Source organism: Erpetoichthys calabaricus, chromosome 5 (genome assembly GCF_900747795.2).
Source record: "Erpetoichthys calabaricus chromosome 5, fErpCal1.3, whole genome shotgun sequence".
Taxonomy (NCBI): Eukaryota; Metazoa; Chordata; class Cladistia; order Polypteriformes; family Polypteridae; genus Erpetoichthys; species Erpetoichthys calabaricus.
Window position 1 is genome coordinate 64,482,104 of NC_041398.2, and position 23,702 is coordinate 64,505,805.

General features: G+C 40.2%; 1 protein-coding gene across 1 annotated transcript in view; it reads left to right on the plus strand.

The window, feature by feature from the left end:
- maea (macrophage erythroblast attacher, E3 ubiquitin ligase) overlaps positions 1-23,702 on the plus strand; it is a 118,134-nt gene that overhangs the window by 53,673 nt on the left and 40,759 nt on the right. The window contains exon 3 of the mRNA XM_028801591.2: positions 14,542-14,745. Coding sequence (XP_028657424.2) covers positions 14,542-14,745 — 204 coding nt within the window. The remainder of the gene's footprint in view (positions 1-14,541; positions 14,746-23,702) is intronic.

The window sequence follows — 23,702 nt, forward strand, 5'->3', positions numbered from 1 at the left end:
TTGAATAATATTGGACATATTATGTTTGATGGTGGTTAAATACTAATTTGGTCATGAGTTGCATTTGTATCTGTTATTTTTTGTTAAGAGTGTTGTACATCATTTTTATATGTATTGAGTAGATAAAACACATCATACATAGCACTTGTCAACTGTTACTCTCCAAGTCCCATTACAGTGCATTGTGCATTTTATAATAATCATTATCTGTGACATTTGCATAATGGTGCAAAGCCAAAATGTGCATATTGTTAATTTGTTACTCATATTTTTTGTTTATTAATATTGTAGTGGGGCGACATGGTGGCTCAGTGGTAGCCTACGCTGCTGCCTCGCAGTTAGTAGACCTGGGGTTGCTTCCCGGGTCCTCCCTGCGTGGAGTTTGCATGTTCTCCTCGTGTCTGCGTGGATTTCCTCCGGGTACTCTGGTTTCTCCCACAGTCCAAAGACATGCAGGTTAGGTGTATTGGCGATCCTAAATTGTCCCTAGTGTGTGCTTGGGATATATGTGTGTGTGTGTGTGTGTGTGTGTGTGTGTGTGTGCGCGCGCCCTGTGGTGGGCTGGCACCGTCCCCGGGGTTTGTTTCCTGCCTTGCGCCCTGTGTTGGCTGGGATTGGCTCCAGCAGACCACCGTGACCCTGTCGTTAGGATATAGCGGGTTGGATAATGGATGGATGGATTGATAGTATTGTAGCATGAAGTACCAGTGGGGAAAAAAAAATTGGAATATGAGCTTGTGAGGGTGTTTGGTCTTCTTTTTCTTTATTTTTGATGTAAAATGAAAGTGCCATGTGTTTTGCTCTTTGTATTTTGTAGTTTTCGTATAACTTTATCAATTTTACACAATATGCTGACCAAGTATAAATCAAATCATTCAACCATGTACTCTATTTTCATAGTTACCTATTTAAATTTGGAGTTGTTACATTTCAGTGCATAGTTCCTGAGGCATACGTGCAAAAAGTCCTAAATTTGACATTTCATGATCTCTGTCATTCTTACTTATACTGTGACAGGTTTCAAGTAACAAAATTTCCAAATTTCCATGGAGAAAGCATGCAGGAACATTGGGGGACTAGCCTTATCTGGACTGTGCTTGAATATATTTCATATATCTTTTTTGGTGTTTTTTTTTCCACAATTAACTCACAAAAAAGTAATAGGATCATTGCAAGTATTGTGTTGGTTATCATCACTTCCTGGGGTGATGCATAATCTATATATACAGTATATAATGCAAAGTTCACTCATTCACTCGTCAACAAAAACACTTTTTCCCTCTTTAGTTTAAAAAGCTGAAATTTGGCAATATGGTTCATTTAGGCCAATAGGTTTTGCTGTAAAAAAGCACAGTATTTAGGATTAAACATGCCCCTAACCCCCTGAAAAATTAAATACCCCAAAATTAAATACCCCCAAAGGGCTTTGACAGATTTCATTGAAACCTGGTAATAAATATTTTGTCAATATTTATTAATGTTATGCCAACTTAAAGGCAAGGCTCATGAAGCTATGCTGAAAGTGTGTTTTATGTAAATGAAGAATCCAGCAGAAGTGCTTGAGAGGCCACAGGAATAGCACCAGTAACCAATAGAGTAGATAACTGACAATAGGGTGCTGTCCTTGACCGGAAAAAAGAGATGTCCTCATGTTGTGAAATGAAAAAATCGAGTGATCTGAATCACCAACACTTGAACAATACACGAGTGGTTGGAAAGTGGAGGTTTGGAGTGGATCAAGCACTGCAAAGTATCAACACATAAATAATGACTATGGGGGTTTGACTCCTGGGTTTTCATGAGTAGTGGGTGCATTACCAAAGGATGAAAGGTGAGATGGCAGTTAAAAAATGCTATGATGCACCCAGAAAAAGGAGCACAGCCACAACTTAGAGCAAACATAGCTGATTGCCCATTTCAGTTAAAAAAACAAAAACAAAAAAAAAACACAAAACACTTTCTTGTAAAATTGCTTATTGCAGTGATCATCAACAAAAGCCAAGTCACTACGAAAAGACAGGAATAATTGGTCAAATACAGGAATGTTTTACCCATGGACAATTGTGCATGTTCAAAATTATGCAGCTTCAGGGACCTAATAATATTTAATATAATTAGTTATTATTTGACTAATGCCTTTATCCAAGGAGACTTAAAAAGCGAGTCCCATTGTGCATTCTGTATTGATCCATTTTTTTAATGTTTTCAGCTGTAGATTAACTGTTATTTTGTCAGTGCATATATTCCTTGGCACCCCTGAGAAACAGAACAAAAAAAAATTTAAAGGGCTGAAGTCATACAGATTTCTGAGCCTTTGTTGACTGCCCTAGAGCAGTGTTACTTTTTAATCTTTCACCTGTGTGTATCATATGACTGTGGAACGTCACAGTCTTTATAGTAAAACAAATGACTGTATTGTTATATCTCAAAACTTTCTCCGTGACATCATTTGATCTTAATGTACCTGTCGTTTACATCAATTAGCACTTTTTATTTAAAATAATGATTCATTGTGTTTTGTTTTCAGTAATCTTAGAACTAGGAAAGCAGGCTACAAAAAGCATTTTGGATCATTTGTGACTTGGTTAGGATCATTGCAGAGTAAAAATAAGAAAGTGAACTTAGCGGTTTGTGAATTTAGACTTTGTCATAACAGTCAGCAATATACAACACCAGTACATGCTTGTTGTTTCAAATTATAGTCAGGAAAAAATGCAAGAGGTGTGGGATTTCATGTGCCTGATTGTGATGCAGTTAAACTGATAGGGCCTTCATTTCTACTGTCCCAGAAGACTCAGGTAGATAAACTGGGAATTAATTAAATGGAATTTATGACCAAAGCCTACATCAGCATTAATATCACATTTCATCAGTACCTTTGAGAGCTTGGACTAATTAAGGCTTTGTCAAATTGTTATGGAAAAACATAACTTAAAATGTGTATTAGCTATGTTTTTAGTAATTCTCTTTTAATAGTTGTTTCACACCTTTATACGTCAAAATAGGTGCATATAAAATAGTATGTCTGTATACTAATTATTCAAATCTTATTCTTTCGGCTGCTCACGTTAGGGGTTGCCACAGTGGATCATCTTTTTCCATATCTTCCTGTCCTCTGCATTTTGTTCTGTTACACCCATCACCTGCATGTCCTCTCTCACCATAAACCTTCTCTTAGGCCTTCCTCTTTTTCAGTTACTTGTCGGCTCCATCCTTAGCATCCTTTTCCCAATATATCCAGCATCTCTCCTCTGCACATGACCAAACCAATGCAATCTTGCCTCTCTGACTTTGTCAACTGTCTAACCTAAGCTGATTCTCTAATGTACTCGTTTCTAATCCTGTCCATCTTCGTCACACCCAATGAAAACCTTCAAAACATCTTTAACTCTGCCACCCCCAACTCTGTCTCCTGTTTTTAGGTAAGTAACACCGTCTCCAACCAATATAACTTAGCTGGTCTCACTACCATCCTGTAGACCTACCCTTTCACTCTTGCTGATACTCATCTGCCACAAATTATTCCTGACACTCTTCTCCACCCACTCCACACTGCCTGCACTCTTTTTCATCTCTCTTCTACACTTCCCGTTACTCTGTACTGTTGATCCTAAGTATTTAAACTTATCTATCTTTGCCAACTCTACTCCCTGCATCCCCACCATTCCGCTGACCTCCCTCTCATTTACACACATGTATTCTGTCTTGATCTTACTGACCTTCATTCCACTCCTCTCTAGGGTCTCCTCAACCTGCTCCCTGCTCTCACAATATCATCTGCAAACATCATAGTCCTCTTGTCTGTCAACATGTCCATCACTATTGCAAATAAGAAAGGGCTCCGAGCTGATCCCTGATGTAATCCCTGATGTAATCCCACCTCCACCTTGAAATGTACAAGTCACTTCTACCGCAGACCTCACCAGTGTCACACTTCCCTTGTACGTATCCTGTACAACAATTATATACTTCTCTGCCACTCCGGAATTCCTCATACAATACCACAGCTGGTCTCTAGGCACCCTGTCATATGATTTTTCCAGGTCCACAAAGACGCAATGCAACTCCTTCTGGCCTTCTCTATACTTCTCCATCAACATCCTTAGAGCAAACATCACATGTGTGGTGCTCTTTCCCTGCATGAAACCATACTGCTGCTCGCTAATCATCACCTCCCTTCTTAACCTAGCTTCCACTACTTTTTCCCATAAGTTCATGCTGTGGCTCATCAGTTTTATCCCTCTGTTGTTACTACAGCTTTGCACATCCTCCTAATTCTTAAATATCGGTACCAGTACACTTCTTCTCCACTCCTCAGTCATCCTCTCACTTTGCAAGATTGCATAAAACAATCTGGTTAAAAACTCCACTGACATCTCTCTTAAAAACCTCTGTGCTTCCACAGGTCTGTCATCTGGACCAGCGGCCTCTCTATTCTTCATCCTCTTCATAGCTGTCCTTACTTCCTCCTTACTTATCTGTTGCACTTCCTGATTCTTTGATGATGCGGGTTCAGCTCCATGCTCCCATATGCTGTTTGGGAGCCCTTGAACCCTACACTGTCGATAATGTTACCAAGATGAGCAGTGAGGCAACAATAGCAAGGGGATAGTACAAAGTGCAAAAGTGCTTTTATTTACAATAGAACAAAACAGTGTTCAAAATAAATAAGTACAGTGCTTCTAAAAAGTCTTCATTAAATAAATAATCCAATAAAACAATGTGGAGATAAAACAATAGAAAGATAATCCTTTAAAAATCAAGGTTAAAACAATGCTGGAAACAGTCCTTTAAAATACCATTCAGAGCCCGGTGCTTCTTTACCCTAGCGTCTCACCCACTTCACCCATCTGGGCCCCACAGCAGGTGAGACTCACTCTCTGCAGCTGTCCTCTTTCACTTCCAACACAGGTCTGGAGGCCTCCCGGTCCTGGATTCGGTCGCGCTCTCATTCCAGGCCTGAGACTTGGAGTCCTTGATGACCAGGACGCCCATACCAAGGACTTCACCACCAAGCTTCCTGACTCCCACTGCCGATCCGGCCTCACGCGGCCAGTCGTCCTTCACTGGTCACTCCCACTACTCGATCACTCAGTGGGAGTGACCGCTACTATAACTCCTGGGTGTCGGCCTAACACCCAGGCTTCCGTACAGCTGCCTGCGAGCATTTACTTTCTCTCTCTCTCTCTCTCTCTCTTTCTCTCTCTCTCTCTCTCCTGTGTCCTGCTTCTTCCAGCAACCTTTGTCTCTTTCTCTTTCCGTTCATCTTATTTTCCTCCTAACCGTCTCGGGCTTCTCTTTATAATGGACGTGGCAGCTGTGGCAATCAACAGTTCCCGGGAACGATTATGGAGCGGACTGCCCCTCACCTGTGCACTTAGGTGAGAAATGTCCGCAGCATGAATCCACCCAGGAACCGCTTCAGCCATACTACCACGCCTCCTTGCTACGCCGCGAGCGCGGTGATTATTTATTTAAAACGACCTTTGCTAAGAGAGCTGTGGACCTGCTATACCACAACATTATCCAACCTTCTCTCTCTCTCATATTTTCTTAATTCATCAGCCTCTCAAAGTACTCTTTTCACCTGCTGAACACCCTCTCTTTGCTTGTGAGTACATTTCCATCTTTATCCTTTATCATCCTAACCTTTTCTCCCTTCTAGTGTCCATCCTCTCATACAGCTCATCATACGCCTTTTATTTAGCCTTCACAACCTCTCTCTACATCTTTTGCTTATCTCCTTGTACTCCTGTCTACTTTATGCATCTATCTGACTATCCCACTTCTTCTTCACCAACCTCTTCCTCTGTATACTTTCCTGTACTTCCCCATTCCACCACCAGGTTTCCTTTTTCTCCCTCATCTGTCCAGATATCACGCCAAGCACCCTTCTTGCTGTCACACTTACTATTGCTACCCAGCTATCTGGTAACTCTTCTCTGCCACCCAGAACTTGCCTTACCTCCTCTTTCCTTTTCAACTTCAACCATTTGATCTCCAGCGTTATCCTACAGACCACCATTCTTTGCTACCTAACTACATTTTTCCCTGCCACCACTTTGCAATCTCCAATCTCCTTTAGACTGACCCTCCTGCATAGAATGTAATCCATCTGTGTGCATCTTCCTCCACTCTTGTATGTCACCCTATCTTTCTTCCTCTTCTTTAAATATGTATGCACCTCAGCCATGTCCATCCTTTTCACATAATCCACTACCATCTGACCTTCTGAATTCCACTCCTTGTCACCATACCTACCCATCACCTCTTGATCTTCTCTATTTCCTTCACCAATGTGTACATTGAAATCCACTCCAATCACTTCTCTCTCCTTTGGGTACACTCTCCACCACTTCATTCAACTCACTCCAGAAAACTTCTTTCTCATCCAGTGCATACCCAACTTGTGAGGCATATGCACTAATAACATTCATTGTCACACCTTCAATTTTCTGCTTCATAATCATCACTTTGTCTGACGCTCTTTTCACCTCCAAACAAATCTCGACATACTGTTCCTTCTGAGTAACCCCTACCTCATTTCTCATCCCATCCACACCACAATAGAACAATTTGAACCCACTGCCGATCCACTTGATTTTACTCCCCTTCCATTTAGTCTTTTGCACACCCAATATATCAGCCTTCCTTCTCTCCATCACACCAGCTAACTCTCTCCCCTTACCAGTCATAATGCCAACAATCAACGTTCCTAGCCTCACTTCCACTCTCTTTACCTTCCTCCTGTCTTCCCACCTCCCTCCTCTCTTTCCACATCCGGACACTCCTTCCCCTCCTTCTTCGGCCAACAGTAGCCCAATTTCTGGCTGTACCCTGTTGGCTAACAGTACTGGTGGCGGCCTCAACCGATTCGGAAATCTGTATTGTCCACTTACTGGTCTGGCAAAATTTTACACTGGATGCCCTTCCTGACGTAACATTTCCCATTTATCCGGGCTTGGGACTGGCACGAAGAAACACACTGGTTGGACACACTGTGCAGTTTATTAAAGGGTGAATAGATGTCTTATATTTCCCAGGTATGTCCTTATTTTTAATTATTTGCAAAACTTATGAAATATTATCTGGGATTTGTAAAATTCCTAAAATTGTCCAGGATTTCATTTTGCTTGTCCCAGACATAGTGTGAACGAACAAAGAGCTATTTATTTTCATTTTTTTTCCATTTACTACTTGTAACCAATGAAAATACAGAAAATGCAGATTTTTTTTTAACTTCCATGGAGCACAAATTTTGTATGTGAATAATGTGTAGCAAATGTTGCTAGGGAACAGAACTTTTTTCGAAACTTGGTTGACAGGTGCAAGGACAACGGTATAAGCTGCATTATGTATAACTGAATACCAGATCATAAATACAAAAGATTGCCAAACAAAAGTATAATTTACAGATGAGTAAAAAAAAATGTTTGTTTTCAACCTGGATGTAATAAGTTGGAAGTCAAATGTGTACTATCTATAGAGCTGACATGTACATGTCAGTAGAGAGTAAAGGAGCTAGAGACTTAGAAACTCATCTTTGGTTACTGTACAAAGCATAATGCTGGTGAGCTTATTAGCAGATGGGACAGACTGTTTTGCAAGATCTGTTAAACGGAGGATGCTAGAACTACAGCTCATGGTGTTTTTGGCATTTCACACAGTTACACATTACAAAAACTATAGATCATTAGAATTAACTGCCCTGATATAGAAGGCATTCCCAAATTCAGACATTGCCAGAAAACTGTCATTTGTTGGCATCAAAACAGAAACGCTCATTAATGCTCTGATTTCACAGCATTCTGTTCAAATAGCACTAAAAGCACTTGAAGGTGTTACCAGTTGTGGTATTGCAACTGATAGCAGCAATCACGATGCAGTTCAGATATTCTCAAGTTATAATTTTCTGTTTGTTTTGTTTGTTTTTTGGAAGAAAGATGGCACTAAAACTAAATTACTCTAAGTCATATTCACACCCAGTTAAACAGATGGGTAATATGTTAGAGAAACAATAGAGAATACCCTGGAACTATTTAAAATGTTTACGAAGATGTTTTTATAATATGTATGTTCAAGGTTTTAAGTTAAAATTTTTTAACAGTAACAAGGACATTGGAGTCGTGTGTCTCTTACCCAGCCCTCCCCCCTTGTTTTGAAAAAGTACAGAAGTCACCCATTTTTAATAGTTGTAGGCAGCAATCAACCTTGACATATCTTGTGTCCTGTCCTCTACACAGACTCAGTGCTTTGTCAGCAGATAAACACCTTTCTTCTTTTTCCACATTTTTATTGGTGTTAAGACACCAAGTGGCTTTCAAATTTAAATTATGCCATTATATATAAATTATGAAGTATTTTTAATACAGAATGAAAATTAGTAATATCTATATTCCTATTAATCTTAATACATAATTCGCCTGCCTCCTCACTCACACACTCACTCACTCACGTCCGTCCGAAGCCGAATGCGCAGTCGCCTTCTGCGCAGCTGCCCGAAAAACCTTGCGAGACCGACATCCAACCCCAACATCGCGGCAGGCGGCGGATTTACGGCTGCAAAAATTCAAAGAGAAAGGTGGCTTCGATTAAAGCTCTAGAGGCCTGAAAGGCGATTTCGACTACAGCTTGAGGCCTAATTACGCATTCTGATTCAATTACGCATTCATTCAATACACCTATATCAGGTTTGTGGTGCTTATTACTATTCCATATTGTACTGGAACATTCATCATTCAATATTATACTATAGGCCTGGAAAATTCATCAACTAACAGTACAAGCCTGTACAATAATGAGTAAAGCGGACTACAATCATTACAAAACAACTTCTTCGTTACTTATCATTTGTTCTTAATACACTGCTGACACAAACTCTTGCCCATTTCATCTTACGTTGTCAAAACGGGCTCTTTGTCTAGTCTATACAGAAAGCATCCAATATTATGAATAGCCAAAGTAACAAAACTTTACAAAATATACATTAAAAAAGTTAACTTTAAAGCAAAGCAATATATTCAGTTAGATTTTTGGACAGTGGCACAATTTTCATAATTTTGACTCTATATGCCACCAGAATTGTTTTGAAATGAAGAAATAATTACATGATTGAAGTGTAGGCTTTCAGCATTAATTCAGTGAGTTTAACAGAAATCTAGTATGACTACCATTTTTTACACATGGTCCCCCCCATTTTCAGGGTTTCAAAAGTATTTGGAAAATTGACTGACAAACTGTTCCATAGTTAGGTGTAAGCAGGTCCCTCATTATTTAATTAACTATTCAGCAGGTTATTATTATTATTATTCAGCAGGTAGAAGGTCTGGAATTGATTCCAAGTGTGGAATTTGCATTTGGAAGCTGTCAATATGAGGACCCAAGAGCTGACCATGCAAGTAAAAACGGGGCCATCATAAGGCAGAGAAAATAAAATAAACCCATCCAAGAGAGAGCAGAAACACTAGGATTGGTCAAATCAACCATCTGGTACATTCTTATAGAGATGGAACGCACTGGTGAGCTCAGCAATACCAGCAGTCCTACACAACCATGGAAGACAGCTGTGCTGGATGATCACAGAATTCTTTCCTTAGTGAAGAAAAATCAATTCATGACATTTAGCCAAACCAAGAGCACTCTCTTGGAGGTAGGCCTGTCATTGCCAAAGTGTACAATCAAGAGACGATTTCATGAAAGTAAATACAGAGGGTTAACTACAAGGTGCAAACCATTGGAAATCCTCAAGCATACGAAGGACAGATTAGACTTTGCCAGAAAATATTTTTAATAAACTAGTCCACTTTTGGAACAGTTTTTGTTGGACAAATGAAGTTAAAATCAGTATGTACCAGAATGATGAATAGAGAAGAGTATAGAAAATTTGTAGCATACCATATCATCTGTGAAATATGGTGGAAGCAGTGCACTTGGGCAGACACGACTTCCAATGGAAGTGGGTTACTGGTGTTTATTGATGACATGACTGCTGACAAAAATTGCAGGATGATTTCTGAAATGTACAGGGCTATACTGTCTCCTCAGATTCAGACACATGCTGTAGAACTAATAGGATGACACTTCACATTATAGATGGATAATAAGCCAAAACATACTGTGACAACAAGCCAAATGCATTTCAAGGCAAAAAAGTGGAATATTCGTCAATGACCAAGTAAGTCAACTGACCTCAACCTACTTGGACATGCATTTCACTTGCTGAAGACAAAACTAATGGCAGAAAGTCCAACAAACAAGCAGCACCTGAAGACAGCTGCAGTAAAGGCCTGGCAAACCATCAGTAGGGTGAAAACCCGGCACTTGGAGAAGGCTATGGGTTCCAGATTTCAAACAGTCAATGACCACAAAGGATTTTCAACCAAGTATTGAAAATGTTTGTTATATTCATGACTATGTTAGTATGTCCAAATTCTTTTGAGCCCCTGAAAATTGGAGGACCATACATAAAAATGGCAGTCTTTTCTAAATGGCTCTTGCAATCATCATTGTCCAACCTGCTATATCCTAACACAGGGTCACAGGCTCTGCTGGAGCCAATCCCAGCCAACACAGGGTGCAAGGCAGGAACAAACCCGGGGCAGTGAGCCAGCCCACCGCAGGACACACACACACACACACACACACACACACACACCCCAAGCACAAACTAGGGACAATATAGGATCGCCAATGCACCTAACCTGCATGTCTTTGGAGGAAGGAAACTGGAGCACCCAGAGGAAACCCATGCAGACACATGGAGAACATGTTAACTCCACGCAGGGAGGACCCCGGAAGCGAGCCCAGGTCTCCTTACTGCGAGGGAGCAGCGCTACCACTGCACCACCATTGCTCTTGCAATGTTTCTGTTAAATGCCTTAAATTAAAATTTCAAGTCTACATTTCAATCACATCTTGATTACTTCATTTCAAATCCATTGTTGTGACTCACAGAGCCAAAATTATGAAAACTGTATCAAGTACTGTCCTTATGGACCTAACTGTATAGACAGACGATGCTATCACAAATATGAATATAAAGGCAGATGGCAGTGCATTGGAACTGGTTCGTTTACATGTGTATGAACAGCAGCCATAATGCTGCTGAACTAACTCCCTGGTTACATTCCATAGGATGCAAGGGGCAATTAGGAAAAATGCCAAATATATCCTATAAATGCTTTAGTTTTTTTTATAAAATGAAAAAGTGAAACAAGTCCTAAGAGAATACCTTCATTTGGATGCATGTCACGAGTAACAAGCCTATTATCACGAGGCAAAAAGCTTAGTTAATGACAGACCCTTTCATTGTTTTTGTAAGTGTCCACACAATTAAATTTCTGTTTTTGTTCCCCACTGCGGCTGTCCAAGATGGGAGGAGCAATCCACTAGTTCCATGAATTTCTCATTGCATGCTTTTGTTAGTGCCTATTTTTCAGCCTGTTTTTGACCTGTGCACTTTGTCATGCCACATTAAAAGTTTCTTAACAAGACTGTAAAACACAAGTTATTCCAGGGGCCTCATATATAACAGCGTGTGTAGAATTCACACTATAACATGGTGTATGGACAAAAGCGGAAATGTTCGTACGCACAAAAAAATCCAGATGCATAAATCTGTGCGTACGCCAACTTCCACGTTCTTCCGCTACATAAATCCCGGTCAGCGTGAAAAGTAACGCATGTGCACGCTCCTGCTGTCCCGCCCCAACTCCTCCCAGAATTACGCCTCTTTGAATATGCAAATCAATATAAATAGCCCTTAAGCTCCGCCTTCTGTGAAAGACAATGGCAAAAGCACGGGGGAAAATAGAAGAATTTCAGTGAATACCAAGTGGAGACAAGGAAAAACATACTATTTGTTGGTTTAAACAGTGGTATAATCAACAAAAGGAAGTTGATCGAGTGACAGTGTGTCGGAGAAACTCGAAAGTTCAAGTTCACAGAGTCGCACAGTGCCCGAAATAAAAAAGTGGTCAGATATTAAAGTCGCTGTGAAAAGGTAAGTTGTAGCCCGCTGTCTGAGTGTCATATGAAAGCTTATTAGGGTACAGAGAAAAGGAAAAAAAAATAAGGGACACCGTGAGAAAATAAGCTCGAAATGCCAACTTTAATCTCGAATACCATCGTAACTAAAGTAGCACGTTAAATGATTTGTTTTGTATAAGTTCTTCTATGTGTATGAATCACTATGTGCTTCTTCTTAAACATGCTTTCTCTTCCTCCGACAGGACACAGAATCCATTACATTCGTGATATTACAGCTCTCTGAATAATTAAAATACTGAGATGTACACTTGATATTATTTTCATGATGATAGGAATTAAAGCATGTTATTAAACATGGGAACACAGTGGTGCAGTGATAGTGACAAGCTGGCGCCCTGTCCAGAGACTGCCTCACGCAAGATGCTTGCTGCACCGTGCGCGACCTTTGATGAATTAAATTATTGCAGCAGTACTGTCTTAGCTTAGAATATAGCTTAGAATGCCAATTCTTCAAAAGTTTTAAGGAACATTGAAATATCTCTGTAGTACATGTTTAATTATTCTATCCATCTATCTTACCAGTGTCACGCCAGCCCCAGCAAGAATACACCGCGAGACAGGAATAATCGGGGCGCCCACTCGTCGCAAGCGCTGCGACACCGTGTCCTCACATGTTTAATTATTAACAATATAGATTATTTAAATGACATTAACATTTTATCTGTATAATGTAATAAACATATTTTGCTGCATTTCATCTTAAAAATGATATCGTCATCATATGTAAATATGCGCTTTATAAAGTGGTGCAGGTTGTGCAATATTATAACTGTATCGCAAGTTTACAGTGAGGTAATTGTACTTGTAAGTACAAACAGTTCTATAAGGAGCACTTGATGGACTGATTGAGTGCGTTTATAGTTCCTATGATGAAACTGTTTCTGAACCGTACAGGAAAGGCTCTGAAGCGTTTGTTGGATGAGAGCAGTTCAAATAGCGAATGGCTGAGGAGCGTGTGCTTGATGCAGTATACCGATAATTCTCTTTCCGATCAGCTGCTTCGAGTGGTGCAGTGAGAGTAATATGGAAAAAGATGATCCGCTGTGGCAGCCCCTAACGGGAGCAGCTGAAAGTAGAAGAAGAAGGTGCAGTGAGAGTAACAACGCTAAAGCAGCTATGGTATTTGAATGGAATAGTTTAGCCATTCCGTGGTCCATTATATTGTTACAGGTTAATTACAATCAGATGCCTTAAACTAATGAACAATATGCGGTTAATTTCAGTGTATTTATAAAGCTGCATTAGGGATGTGGATCTAAAAAAGAAAGGGAAACCACACTGGAACAGTGGCACTGCTTTGATGCTGGGTGCCGCCAGTTTGCCAAACCGAGTGGAGAACTTGCTTACGCCAGGGTTAGAGCTACCGTGAAAATGTGCGTGGCTTTACGGCAAGTTTAGGTTTTATATATTGCGATTTGAGCGTGGAAATGGGCTTACGCAACATTTTTGTGCGTACGCACCGTTTATACATGAGGCCCTGTCTGTCTAGCATGTTGTTATACATTTATGGTGTATGTTATGTATGTTGAAAGTTAAAGGTTTAATCCTTTATACTTATTTGTGAGAATTGAGAAGTATTTACAGTCGGATATTGTTAGAAAGAAAAGAGAAACCACAATCTATGGAAGAGTACATTATAAACTTTCAAAGTGAAGTTACATACTCAGTGGCAGTGATGGTGTCAAAGTAAAGAGAAACAAAATTCACAAAAACATCTGTCATTTCAATGGCAGGTTCAAAGGACACTGTAGTACTTCAAAGTGGTCATATGTGTATTTAAAGTATGGAAATTGTAAAAATCAAAAGAAATGCAAACTGATGTAGTCAGTATAGAGAACGCTATATATGGGAGGAAAAACAGGTTAGAAGCTCTATATCTTCTTGTTTGAATGGAAAGACTACAATGGTTAAGATATTGTAAAACTACAGTATAAGCAATGTGCACTTGTAAAGCTTGATCCTGTTCAAATGAATAGTTGAGATATTTGAATGTTAGAATGTTTTATAAGTAAAATGTAGGTTTTGATTTTTACACACCTGAAATTCATTCCAAAATTTTTATTCCTGTTTTAGGGCAGTGATTACAAAATTGTTAGAACTGCCTTTTCTTAAGTATATATGAAGGTGAACTGCTGCTTGAAAATGTCTTGTTTTAAGAATTGCGTAGTGAAGTATTTTGAAAGAGATAAATGTGTTGAAAAAACTTATAAGGTGTATACTTCTCCAGAAATCCTGATATTGAAGGAGGGAGTTGAATATTAAATTGACTATTCATGGTGCTTAGTACTATATAATGTTTTTACTGCATATTTCTATGATGAAGATATGAAGGCAGTGCAGCGTGTATTTTTAAATGGTATTGGTCTACTATATAATAAAAGGGCATGGTTGACCAATAGTACTTCTAAACTTTGACACAGTTTTAGTTAATGTTAATTTGGTTGTTTTGAGTATCTTTAATAGATTTTCATTTTTTTTCTTTTTGTTTATTAGGCAGCTGAATCAATCCAAGCCGAAGATGAGAGTGCAAAACTGTGTAAGCGTAGAATTGAACATCTCAAGGAGCATAGCAGTGACCAGCCAGCAGCTGTGAACTTGTGGAAGAAGCAGCGCATGGATCGAATGATGGTAGAACATCTCCTGCGGTGTGGCTATTACAACACTGCTGTGAAACTCGCCAGGCAGAGTGGAATAGAGGTCTGTTCCTGGGGAAAAATAATGGGTTTATTGCCTTTTAAGCTGAAAATAATTGTCAGTCATAATTGAGTTTAGTCAAAAAAATAATTCAACAACTTCTTTTTACCAGGAAGGGAGCACATTTTGACATTAGGTGCAAATCTGAGTTTATTCTTCAGGGCAGTTGGGTTCATAGGGAAGTACAAACATTCTTCATGGTGACAAGAGACTCATATTTTTGAAATGAATGGGCTTTTGGGTAAATGTGAGTATAGTTTCAAGGTTTAGATTAAAGTAAAATGTCTCCTGCCTCCCTGGTATGAGAAAATCCCACATATGATATACCATTCGAGATGTGTTCATGTCTAGTTATTCAAAGTATCAAGCTTTTTGGAGTTCCTCCTTAATTTTTTTGGACCCCTGGACTTGTAGACCTCTCATTTTTAGGCCATATTTTGTGCAAGAAATTAGACCCTTGTGATAAAGAATAAACTAATCTGTCTTCAGCAACAATGATCAGAAAGATTTGAAGTTTTGCCCGCCACATCAGCTGACTCCAGGGGTTCACACCTTAATGGAATACAAGGTGTCAAAGTCACTCCTTTTCTAAAAAATTGAAAAAAAGGGGTTGATAATATAGGCATGTGTAGTGTTGTGTTGTGCAACAAATCAAGGTTGCTGATCACGAATATGATATTTTTGATATTTGATTCTTTACTGGTGGTGCTAGCCCTCTGAGAGCCGCTCCCAGAAGATTAAAAATGACAAATGTCAAATATATACTTGTGGCATGCCATTTTAGACTATTTCAAGGTCAGTGGTTACAAATACGTTGTTTTTGATATTTTTTTTTCTATTTAAGAATATTTAGATGTTAAACATTTAAACTGAAACACACATTTAATATTTCAAATATGTGTCGCAGCTGATTTTTTTTATTGTGTACTTCTTCCTCATGAAGTGAATCATTACATTTTTCATGGACACCCCACATTAGGGTTGCATACTATAATTCAGACTTTTTTTCTTTTGTAAATGCCAGTGCTGTTTAGCATACCTTTCTTGATGATATGTATTGATATTTATGATAGGGTTAGGGTTGGGTTAGTCTTGCAGGGCCATAAATGCAATGTATATCATATGTCTGGAAAGAACTGTGAATGAATCTGGCTTAAGTGTGGATGGAGACAAATGGGACTGTTCACTGGGTATGACAAGGCCAAGTAAGGGGTGGTTATTTAAACAGCAAAGAGCAATGGTACTCTTGTTAAGCAAGCCTATGTTTATGATGGCTGCAATGTCTATGACTCAAATGTTTTCCAAAAGCAACCTCGTTAAACATAAATGTGTGTTGTGTGTTTGGCGAGCACATTACATCTTTATATATAATACGCTACCGTGGCAGTTCGTTTGTCTGTCCAGGATTTTAAGTCACCTGTAGCTTGCAAAATGTATGACCTATTGGCCTGAAATTTGGTACACATATACTACGTGACGTCTACTCTCCGCTTTCGGAGTGATGATTGACCTCCAAGGTTATTTCTTTTATTTTTAGTTTATGTTATTGTAGAATCAACACTCGCCAGCGGCGCATGTGTATGGGCTCTGTTCTCATCCCTACCACCTTCCCCTACCTCTTCGTATCTTAAATCATTCTTGAGGCATATTGAAGACTTAAGTGTCAGCTTAAGTGAAAAATTAAAGAAAACGTACTAAGTAATTGCAACACAAACACTGACTTAATCAGTTTTAACGTGAAAAGATGCCGATGGAAGAAGAGAAGAAGTGGGCCACTAGGGTGGAGAAAAGAAGAGCTGAACAGGAAGCAGACAAATGCACTCTGAGCAAACGAATGCCAAACATACAGAGAAAGAGTCTGGAAACTAGGAATGCTCAAGTCAAGTGTATTCACTGCACATTATCGTGCAGTGCACCATTACTGGTGTTAAATAGAAAGATAACCTGTTCCATGGGTCAAAGCATTCAGTAAACCAAATTAGATTTTGGCATTCGAAATCAACACTGAACTAGTGGTAAAAGTGAACAATGCCTTGTCACCATCAGTATGCGTTTCTATTGCTCACAGTTTAAGTGATGTAGTCAAAGTAAATGCAAAGTTTAAAGAACTGGCAACTACACATGCAAAAAAGATGAATTTGCACTCAAGATAAATGCTGTGCTGCCACACTCACTTTGAAGGTGATGAATAGAACTCCCATTAAGCAAGGTCTTTTTTCACTAAATGTGCCTAACAATTCTTATACCAGTGAAACCATGTATCACAGACAAGGTTTCACAACATCTAATTCAGATACCAAACATGTCATATCAGAATATACTATATATATAATTCACTAAGCCGGGAGACAAGTAGCCACCCATGGAAAGCACGCCGGAAGGGGCGTGGATTCACTAAACCGCCAACAAGTAAGACGCCAATGGCGCACGCAGGAAGGAGCCATGCCCACCAACTCTTAGACCATTGGATACGACGAAAAAATCACAGAGCCACGCCCACCAACTCGGACGCGACGCCTCGGAAAACATGCCGTCATTTCTGTTTGTCTGTGCCACAGTCCACTTGCAGCTCTGAGCCACATTGACTTTTCATTAGTCAATCTCAGTGGAACCTTGGTTCACACAGAGGCAGCGCCAGAGAGAGACAGAGGCACACACAGGCAGCGCGAGAGAGAGAGCCACGCACACACAGGCAGCGCCAGAGAGACAGAGGCACACACACACACACACACACAGAGGCAACGCCAGAGAGAGACAGAGGCACACACAGGCAGCGGGAGAGAGAGAGCCGCGCACACACACAGAGGCAACGCCAGAGAGAGACAAGCGAAAACACAGGCAGCACGCGAGAGAGAGCCACACACACACAGGCAGCGCCACAGAGAGACAGAGGCACACACAGGCAGCGCAAGAGAGAGCCGCGCAATCCTTTAAAACTGAAGTTAAAACACAATGAAGGAAGCAGTCTTTAAAAACCAATAAGCCCTGTGCCTCTTTTTCATTAGCGTCTTACCTGCTTCAGGCCTTGCAACAGTCGAGACGCTCTCTCTGCAGCTGACCTTCTCTGTGCCTGACTCCACTACTGTCAGTTGCCTGATTAAAAATGGCCTTTTGAAGGGGAGCTATGGACCCGCTATACCACAGGAACACATTGCCTTCGAGCCTGCTCTCGCTCACTCTAATGTACCGGCTTTCTCTCTCTCTCTCCTCACTCGCTCACACACTGCACAGGGGAGAAATGCCCGAAGCACGAGTCTACCCGGAAACCGTTTCAGCCACACTTCCACGCCCCTCGCTACACTGTGAGTGTGGTGATTATTTATTTAAAAATGGGCTTTTGAAGGGGAGCTGTGGACCTGCTATACCACAGGATCACCTGTGACATTGCCTTCACATTCTTTTCCTTTTATTTATGATCCTGTTGAGCAGATCAGACACCCAGGCAAACAACACTGAATAATCAATAGCTCCAACTACTTTGCCCGCCCCAACTCCTCACCTGAATCGGTTTTGTCTGTGTTCAGCAGTGTTTCCCAAACTCGATCCTGGTGAACCCCTGTGAATGCAGGGTTTTGTTCCAACCAGATTCCTAATCATTAATGCCGGTGAAACTCATCCGGGATAAGTCGGTTTTTCAAACGCAGACGTGTAGCACATTAGTCTAGCAGACTAGCTGGATGTAAAAATGTCATTGACGAAACTGTTGCTCTCAAACTTCGCAACATGGCTGTTGGCTTTGTTTGCCAACATTGGGATAATGTCGGCGACGTGGTCACAAACTGCAACAACTCACCACACAAGGACGTCCTGTCTCTCGAGGCATTCACACTGCCGGAAGACAACCATGGGATACGCAGAAAATAGCCATGTCAGTCAACGCAGATCAGACACCCAGGCAAACAACACTGAATAATCAATAGCTGCAACTACTTTGCCTGCCCCCCACTCCTCACCTGAGTCGGTTTCGTCTCTGTTCAGCAGTGTTTGCCAAACTCGGTCCTGGTGAAACCCTGTGGCTGCAGGGTTTTGTTCCAACCAGATTCCTAATCATTAATGCTGGTGAAACTCATCTGGGATAAGTCGGTTTTTCAAACGCAGCCATGTAGCAGATTAGTCTAGCAAGATGTAATAATCCAAGATGAATGCGCGCCCTCGCACTGAGTGAAAAGCCAATATATATTGAGTCTACAAAACATGATCAGCAAGTCTTTGATAGGCAACAAAATGATGAAAGAACGGGCGCATTTTTTTCACACAAGCTGAGTGGGTGGGTGTTAGTTAGTTAATTAGCAACTCGAAGGATTTCAAGATATAATATACACAAGAGGTAACACTGCAAAAGCGGCCCAAACCAGAAAAGACGGCTGGCAAAAAGTGGCTGACAAATTAAACGCGTGTGCATTGTACTTACTGAAAGCAGCGTTATGGATTTTGCAAATGTTCATTTTTTTCCCTCTGCTTAAAAAACATTGAAAAAGCGGCGCGGATTGGTTTGCAGCGTGTAAAACAGTTTGTTTGTCGCGGATAATTTGCTATCCACACAGGAAGGAACCGGGAAGAGAACCCACAATCTTCCACTGTCTCCTTACTGCAAAGCAGCCGTACTACTACAGCGCCACAAGGCAGTTAAAGAATGCACCGGGCCACATGTTCATTTTTTCCCCTGTGCTTAAAAGACATTAAAAAACTGTTTCTCAACTGTGACTCCGGAACAAGTCAGTACGCGAAAAGCGGCCAGAATCGCAAACAACAATGAAAACTCTACGTGACTCACAGGTAGTGATGGGCCGCTCGATACTCAGGTTTCGACACTGTGTCGAGCTTTCGAAGCACTGCAGATTTTAATACTTGATCGAATAATGACATCTGTGATTTAAGGATTTCACATTTTCTTTCTCAAATGTGCTTACCTATATCATGGCAAAGTACAGGGATAAACCTTTATTTTCTGTCTACTCCGTTTTAATTAAGACAGACCAAACAAAACATTTAAGGCTATTAAATGTGATCTCAAGAAAAGATCAGGGTTAATTATAATACTAATAACAGGAGTGATTATAATGATACAGTGCAAAAGTAAATACTAATTGAAAGAGCCGGGAATGCATGAGGTGAGGCATCTTATTTTGTTTAACTCTTGCTATCGTATAGTGCATTCTGCCTGTCGGTGTTAGTTATATTTATATTTTTAGACATCACACACTACAAGCTGCTGACGAACCCTTCTCTTCGTTGTCAGTCTGTAGCTACGAAAAAATAAAAGCAATACGACTTTTAACAGACGTCATTGAAGTGTATCATAAGTTTCTGTAACGTTAATGAAAATGGCCTGGAGGTGTCACGAGAGAGGTGAGTGTCAAATGCTTCGAAACTTCGATACGATTTCCGACACAATTGCTTCAAATGTGTTGATGCTTCGTGAGGCTTCACTCCGCCCATCACTACTCACAGGTTACTGAACGAGAAATCAGCAGACTAGCATGACGGATGGGGCGTAATGGGCGTCCTTCCCCTCTCCTCTGGATTTTTCAAATGTTCATTTTTTCCTTGTGCTTAAAAATCATTTAAAAAGAGGCCTGATTATGCGGCGTATGGTACGCCGCGGGTTGGCTAGTATATATATATATATATATATATATATATATATATATATACACAGTGCATCCGGAAAGTATTCACAGCGCATCACTTTTTCCACATTTTGTTATGTTACAGCCTTATTCCAAAATGGATTAAATTCATTTTTTCCCTCAGAATTCTACACACAACACCCCATAATGACAACGTGAAAAACGTTTACTTGAGATTTTTGCAAATTTATCAAAAATAAAAAAAATTGAGAAAGCACATGTACATAAGTATTCACAGCCTTTGCCATGAAGTTCAAAATTGAGCTCAGGTGCATCCTGTTTCCCCTGATCATCCTTGAGATGTTTCTGCAGCTTAATTGGAGTCCACCTGTGGTAAATTCAGTTTACTGGACATGATTTGGAAAGGCACAGTTGACAGTTCATGTCAGAGCACAAACCAAGCATGAAGTCAAAGGAATTGTCTGTATAGATAGATAGATAGATAGATAGATAGATAGATAGATAGATACTTTATTAATCCCAATGGGAAATTCTTCTGTAGACCTCCAAGACAGAATTGTCTCGAGGCACAAATCTGGGGAAGGTTACAGAAAAATTTCTGCTGCTTTGAAGGTCCCAATGAGCACAGTGGCCTCCATCATCCGTAAGTGGAAGAAGTTCGAAACCACCAGGACTCTTCCTAGAGCTGGCCGGCCATCTAAATTGAGCAATCGGGCGAGAAGGGCCTTAGTCAGGGAGGTGACCAAGAACCCGATGGTCACTCTGTCAGAGCTCCAGAGGTCCTCTGTGGAGAGAGGAGAACCTTCCAGAAGGACAACCATCTCTGCAGCAATCCACCAATTAGGCCTGTATGGTAGAGTGGCCAGACAGAAGCCACTCCTTAGTAAAAGGCACATGGCAGCCCGCCTGGAGTTTGCCAAAAGGCACCTGAAGGACTCTTAGACCATGAGAAAGAAAATTCTCTAGTCTGATGAGACAAAGATTGAACTCTTTGGTGTGAATGCCAGGTGTCACGTTTGGAGGAAACCAGGCACCGCTCATGACCAGGCCAATACCATCCCTACAGTGAAGCATGGTGGTGGCAGCATCATGCTGTGGGGATGTTTTTCAGCGGCAGGGACTGGGAGACTAGTCAGGATAAAGGGAAAGATGACTGCAGCAATGTACAGAGACATCCTGGATGAAAACCTGCTCCAGAGCTCTCTTGACCTCAGACTGGGGTGACAGTTCATATTTCAGCAGGACAACGACCCTAAGCACACAGCCAAGATATCAAAGGAGTGGCTTCAGGACAACTCTGTGAATGTCCTTGAGTGGCCCAGACTTGAATCCGATTGACCATCTCTGGAGAGGTATTAAAATGGCTGTGCACCGACGCTTCCCATCCAGCCTGATGGAGCTTGAGAGGTGCTGCAAAGAGGAATGGGCGAAACTGGCCAAAGATAGGTGTGCCAAGCTTGTGGCATCATATTCAAAAAGACTTGGGGCTGTAATTGCTGCCAAAGGTGCATCGACAAAGTATTGAGCAAAGGCTGTGAATACTTATGTACATGTGATTTCTGTTTTTTTTTTTTTTTTTTAAATTTGCAAAAACCTCAAGTAAACTTTTTTCACGTTGTCATTATGGGGTGTTGTGTGTAGAATTCTGAGGGAAAAAAAATGAATTTAGTCCATTTCGGAATAAGGCTGTAACATAACAAAATGTGGAAAAAGTGATGCACTGTGAATACTTTCCGGATGCACTGTATATAGACAAAGAGTCCATAATACTAAATCAAATTTTCATTTTTTGTTATCCATTTTGAAATACTACCATTAATGTTGCCGTAACAAAATCAATACATTTTGCCGGCCATCAGGATGTTGCTTTGTTTGTGTTTTCAGTTGTACTCCAAGCTTTTATTTTACATTGGGGTTGCATTTTAAAAAAGAACCTCTGTGGACATTGCCTTTTCAGCAGTGGATTTTGCCACAGTCTACTAAGTTTTTAGTGATTTGTCCCAAGGTATGTATTCCCATCTGGGAACAGCTTGCTTTTTTACATAAACATTTATAGTATACAGTATATGCAGATATATAATGTGTATTTTGTGTGTGTGCATGTATATTGCTGATGTTAGAACCAAAACTTTGGTATCAAGTTGATACAAAAGTTCAGAAAACTTAACAGTACCAGCTTTTTTACCATAACAGTCGTACTGTGAAAGTAGGTACCACTTTCATGCGTGACTGCAAGTAGACAAATTACTTTGGAAGGAACAATAATATGAAAGAAATTAATGAGTAAAAACTACTTAAGAAAATGACTCTCAGAGATGAAGATTCAAATCTCTGGTAGTTTGCTGTTTACCTTTTCACCATTTTAGGTCATTCATTACGTCAACTTTTTAAATTTGAGTGTTCTAAAACTTTTGACCGGTAGTATATTTACTGTATATAGCAACAGCAAGGTGAAATGCCATTTAATGAGTTCAGCTGCCAAGAAAAAGAAACAAAGAGGTGTTGATTCACCTTAAAATGACTTCACAAGAATTCTTTCATGAGGCGTTCAAGGGTATAAATGACAACTTCCTGCTGGCAGATTGTCTGTCTGCTTTATAGATATGAACCCAGAAGGGGTGGGTCTTAAAACATGCATCAGGGCTAGGCATCCTCTGCAGGGAAACATTTAGAGCTGTGAAGAAGAAACAAGATAATTGTTAGCATCAGTGCACTTTCCTGCTGAGGTGTGGTATTGTCGGTCTTACCTGACCCTTTTGGTTGGTCCCTATGTGTACATTTGAATATTCATTTGTATATGTTGAAACTATGTTGTTTTGGTTCTGTTGTATTTTATTTCAAAGTTAAAACAGGATTGTGAAAAGCAGGAAGCAGTTGTAACACAATGACATTAGTGAATTTATAAAAAAAAAAAACCCCAAAAAAAACCAAAAGAAGTATTCCTTCAGTAGAATTCAGTCCTGTACTATTCAGAACTAGCCTTAGGACTTTTGACATTTACTTGCCTGCACATCCAGAAGAAACTTGAAAGAGGGCTGCACAATTTATACCATTTATTTAACTGGGATGAAATTTCTCATAAATACAGAATTATTTAGGTAGCCTTTTAAGCTGTTTGATTGTACTTTTCTCTATGAAATGGTAAGTTAAGAAAATTTGCATCTGTATTTGATTTATTTAACTGAAGTCTAAAAATATATGAAAAGGGCATTTAATACTGATTTATTACTTGTAAATGAATGTTTCAACAAACCGCTTGGAATTTGGTCTAAAGTGCTGTCAGTAGATTTAATTTTAAAAATCCGATCAGACTACGGTGGTAAATGCAATAGATGATGTTAGACAATATAGTGTTGTTAGGTCTGGAAG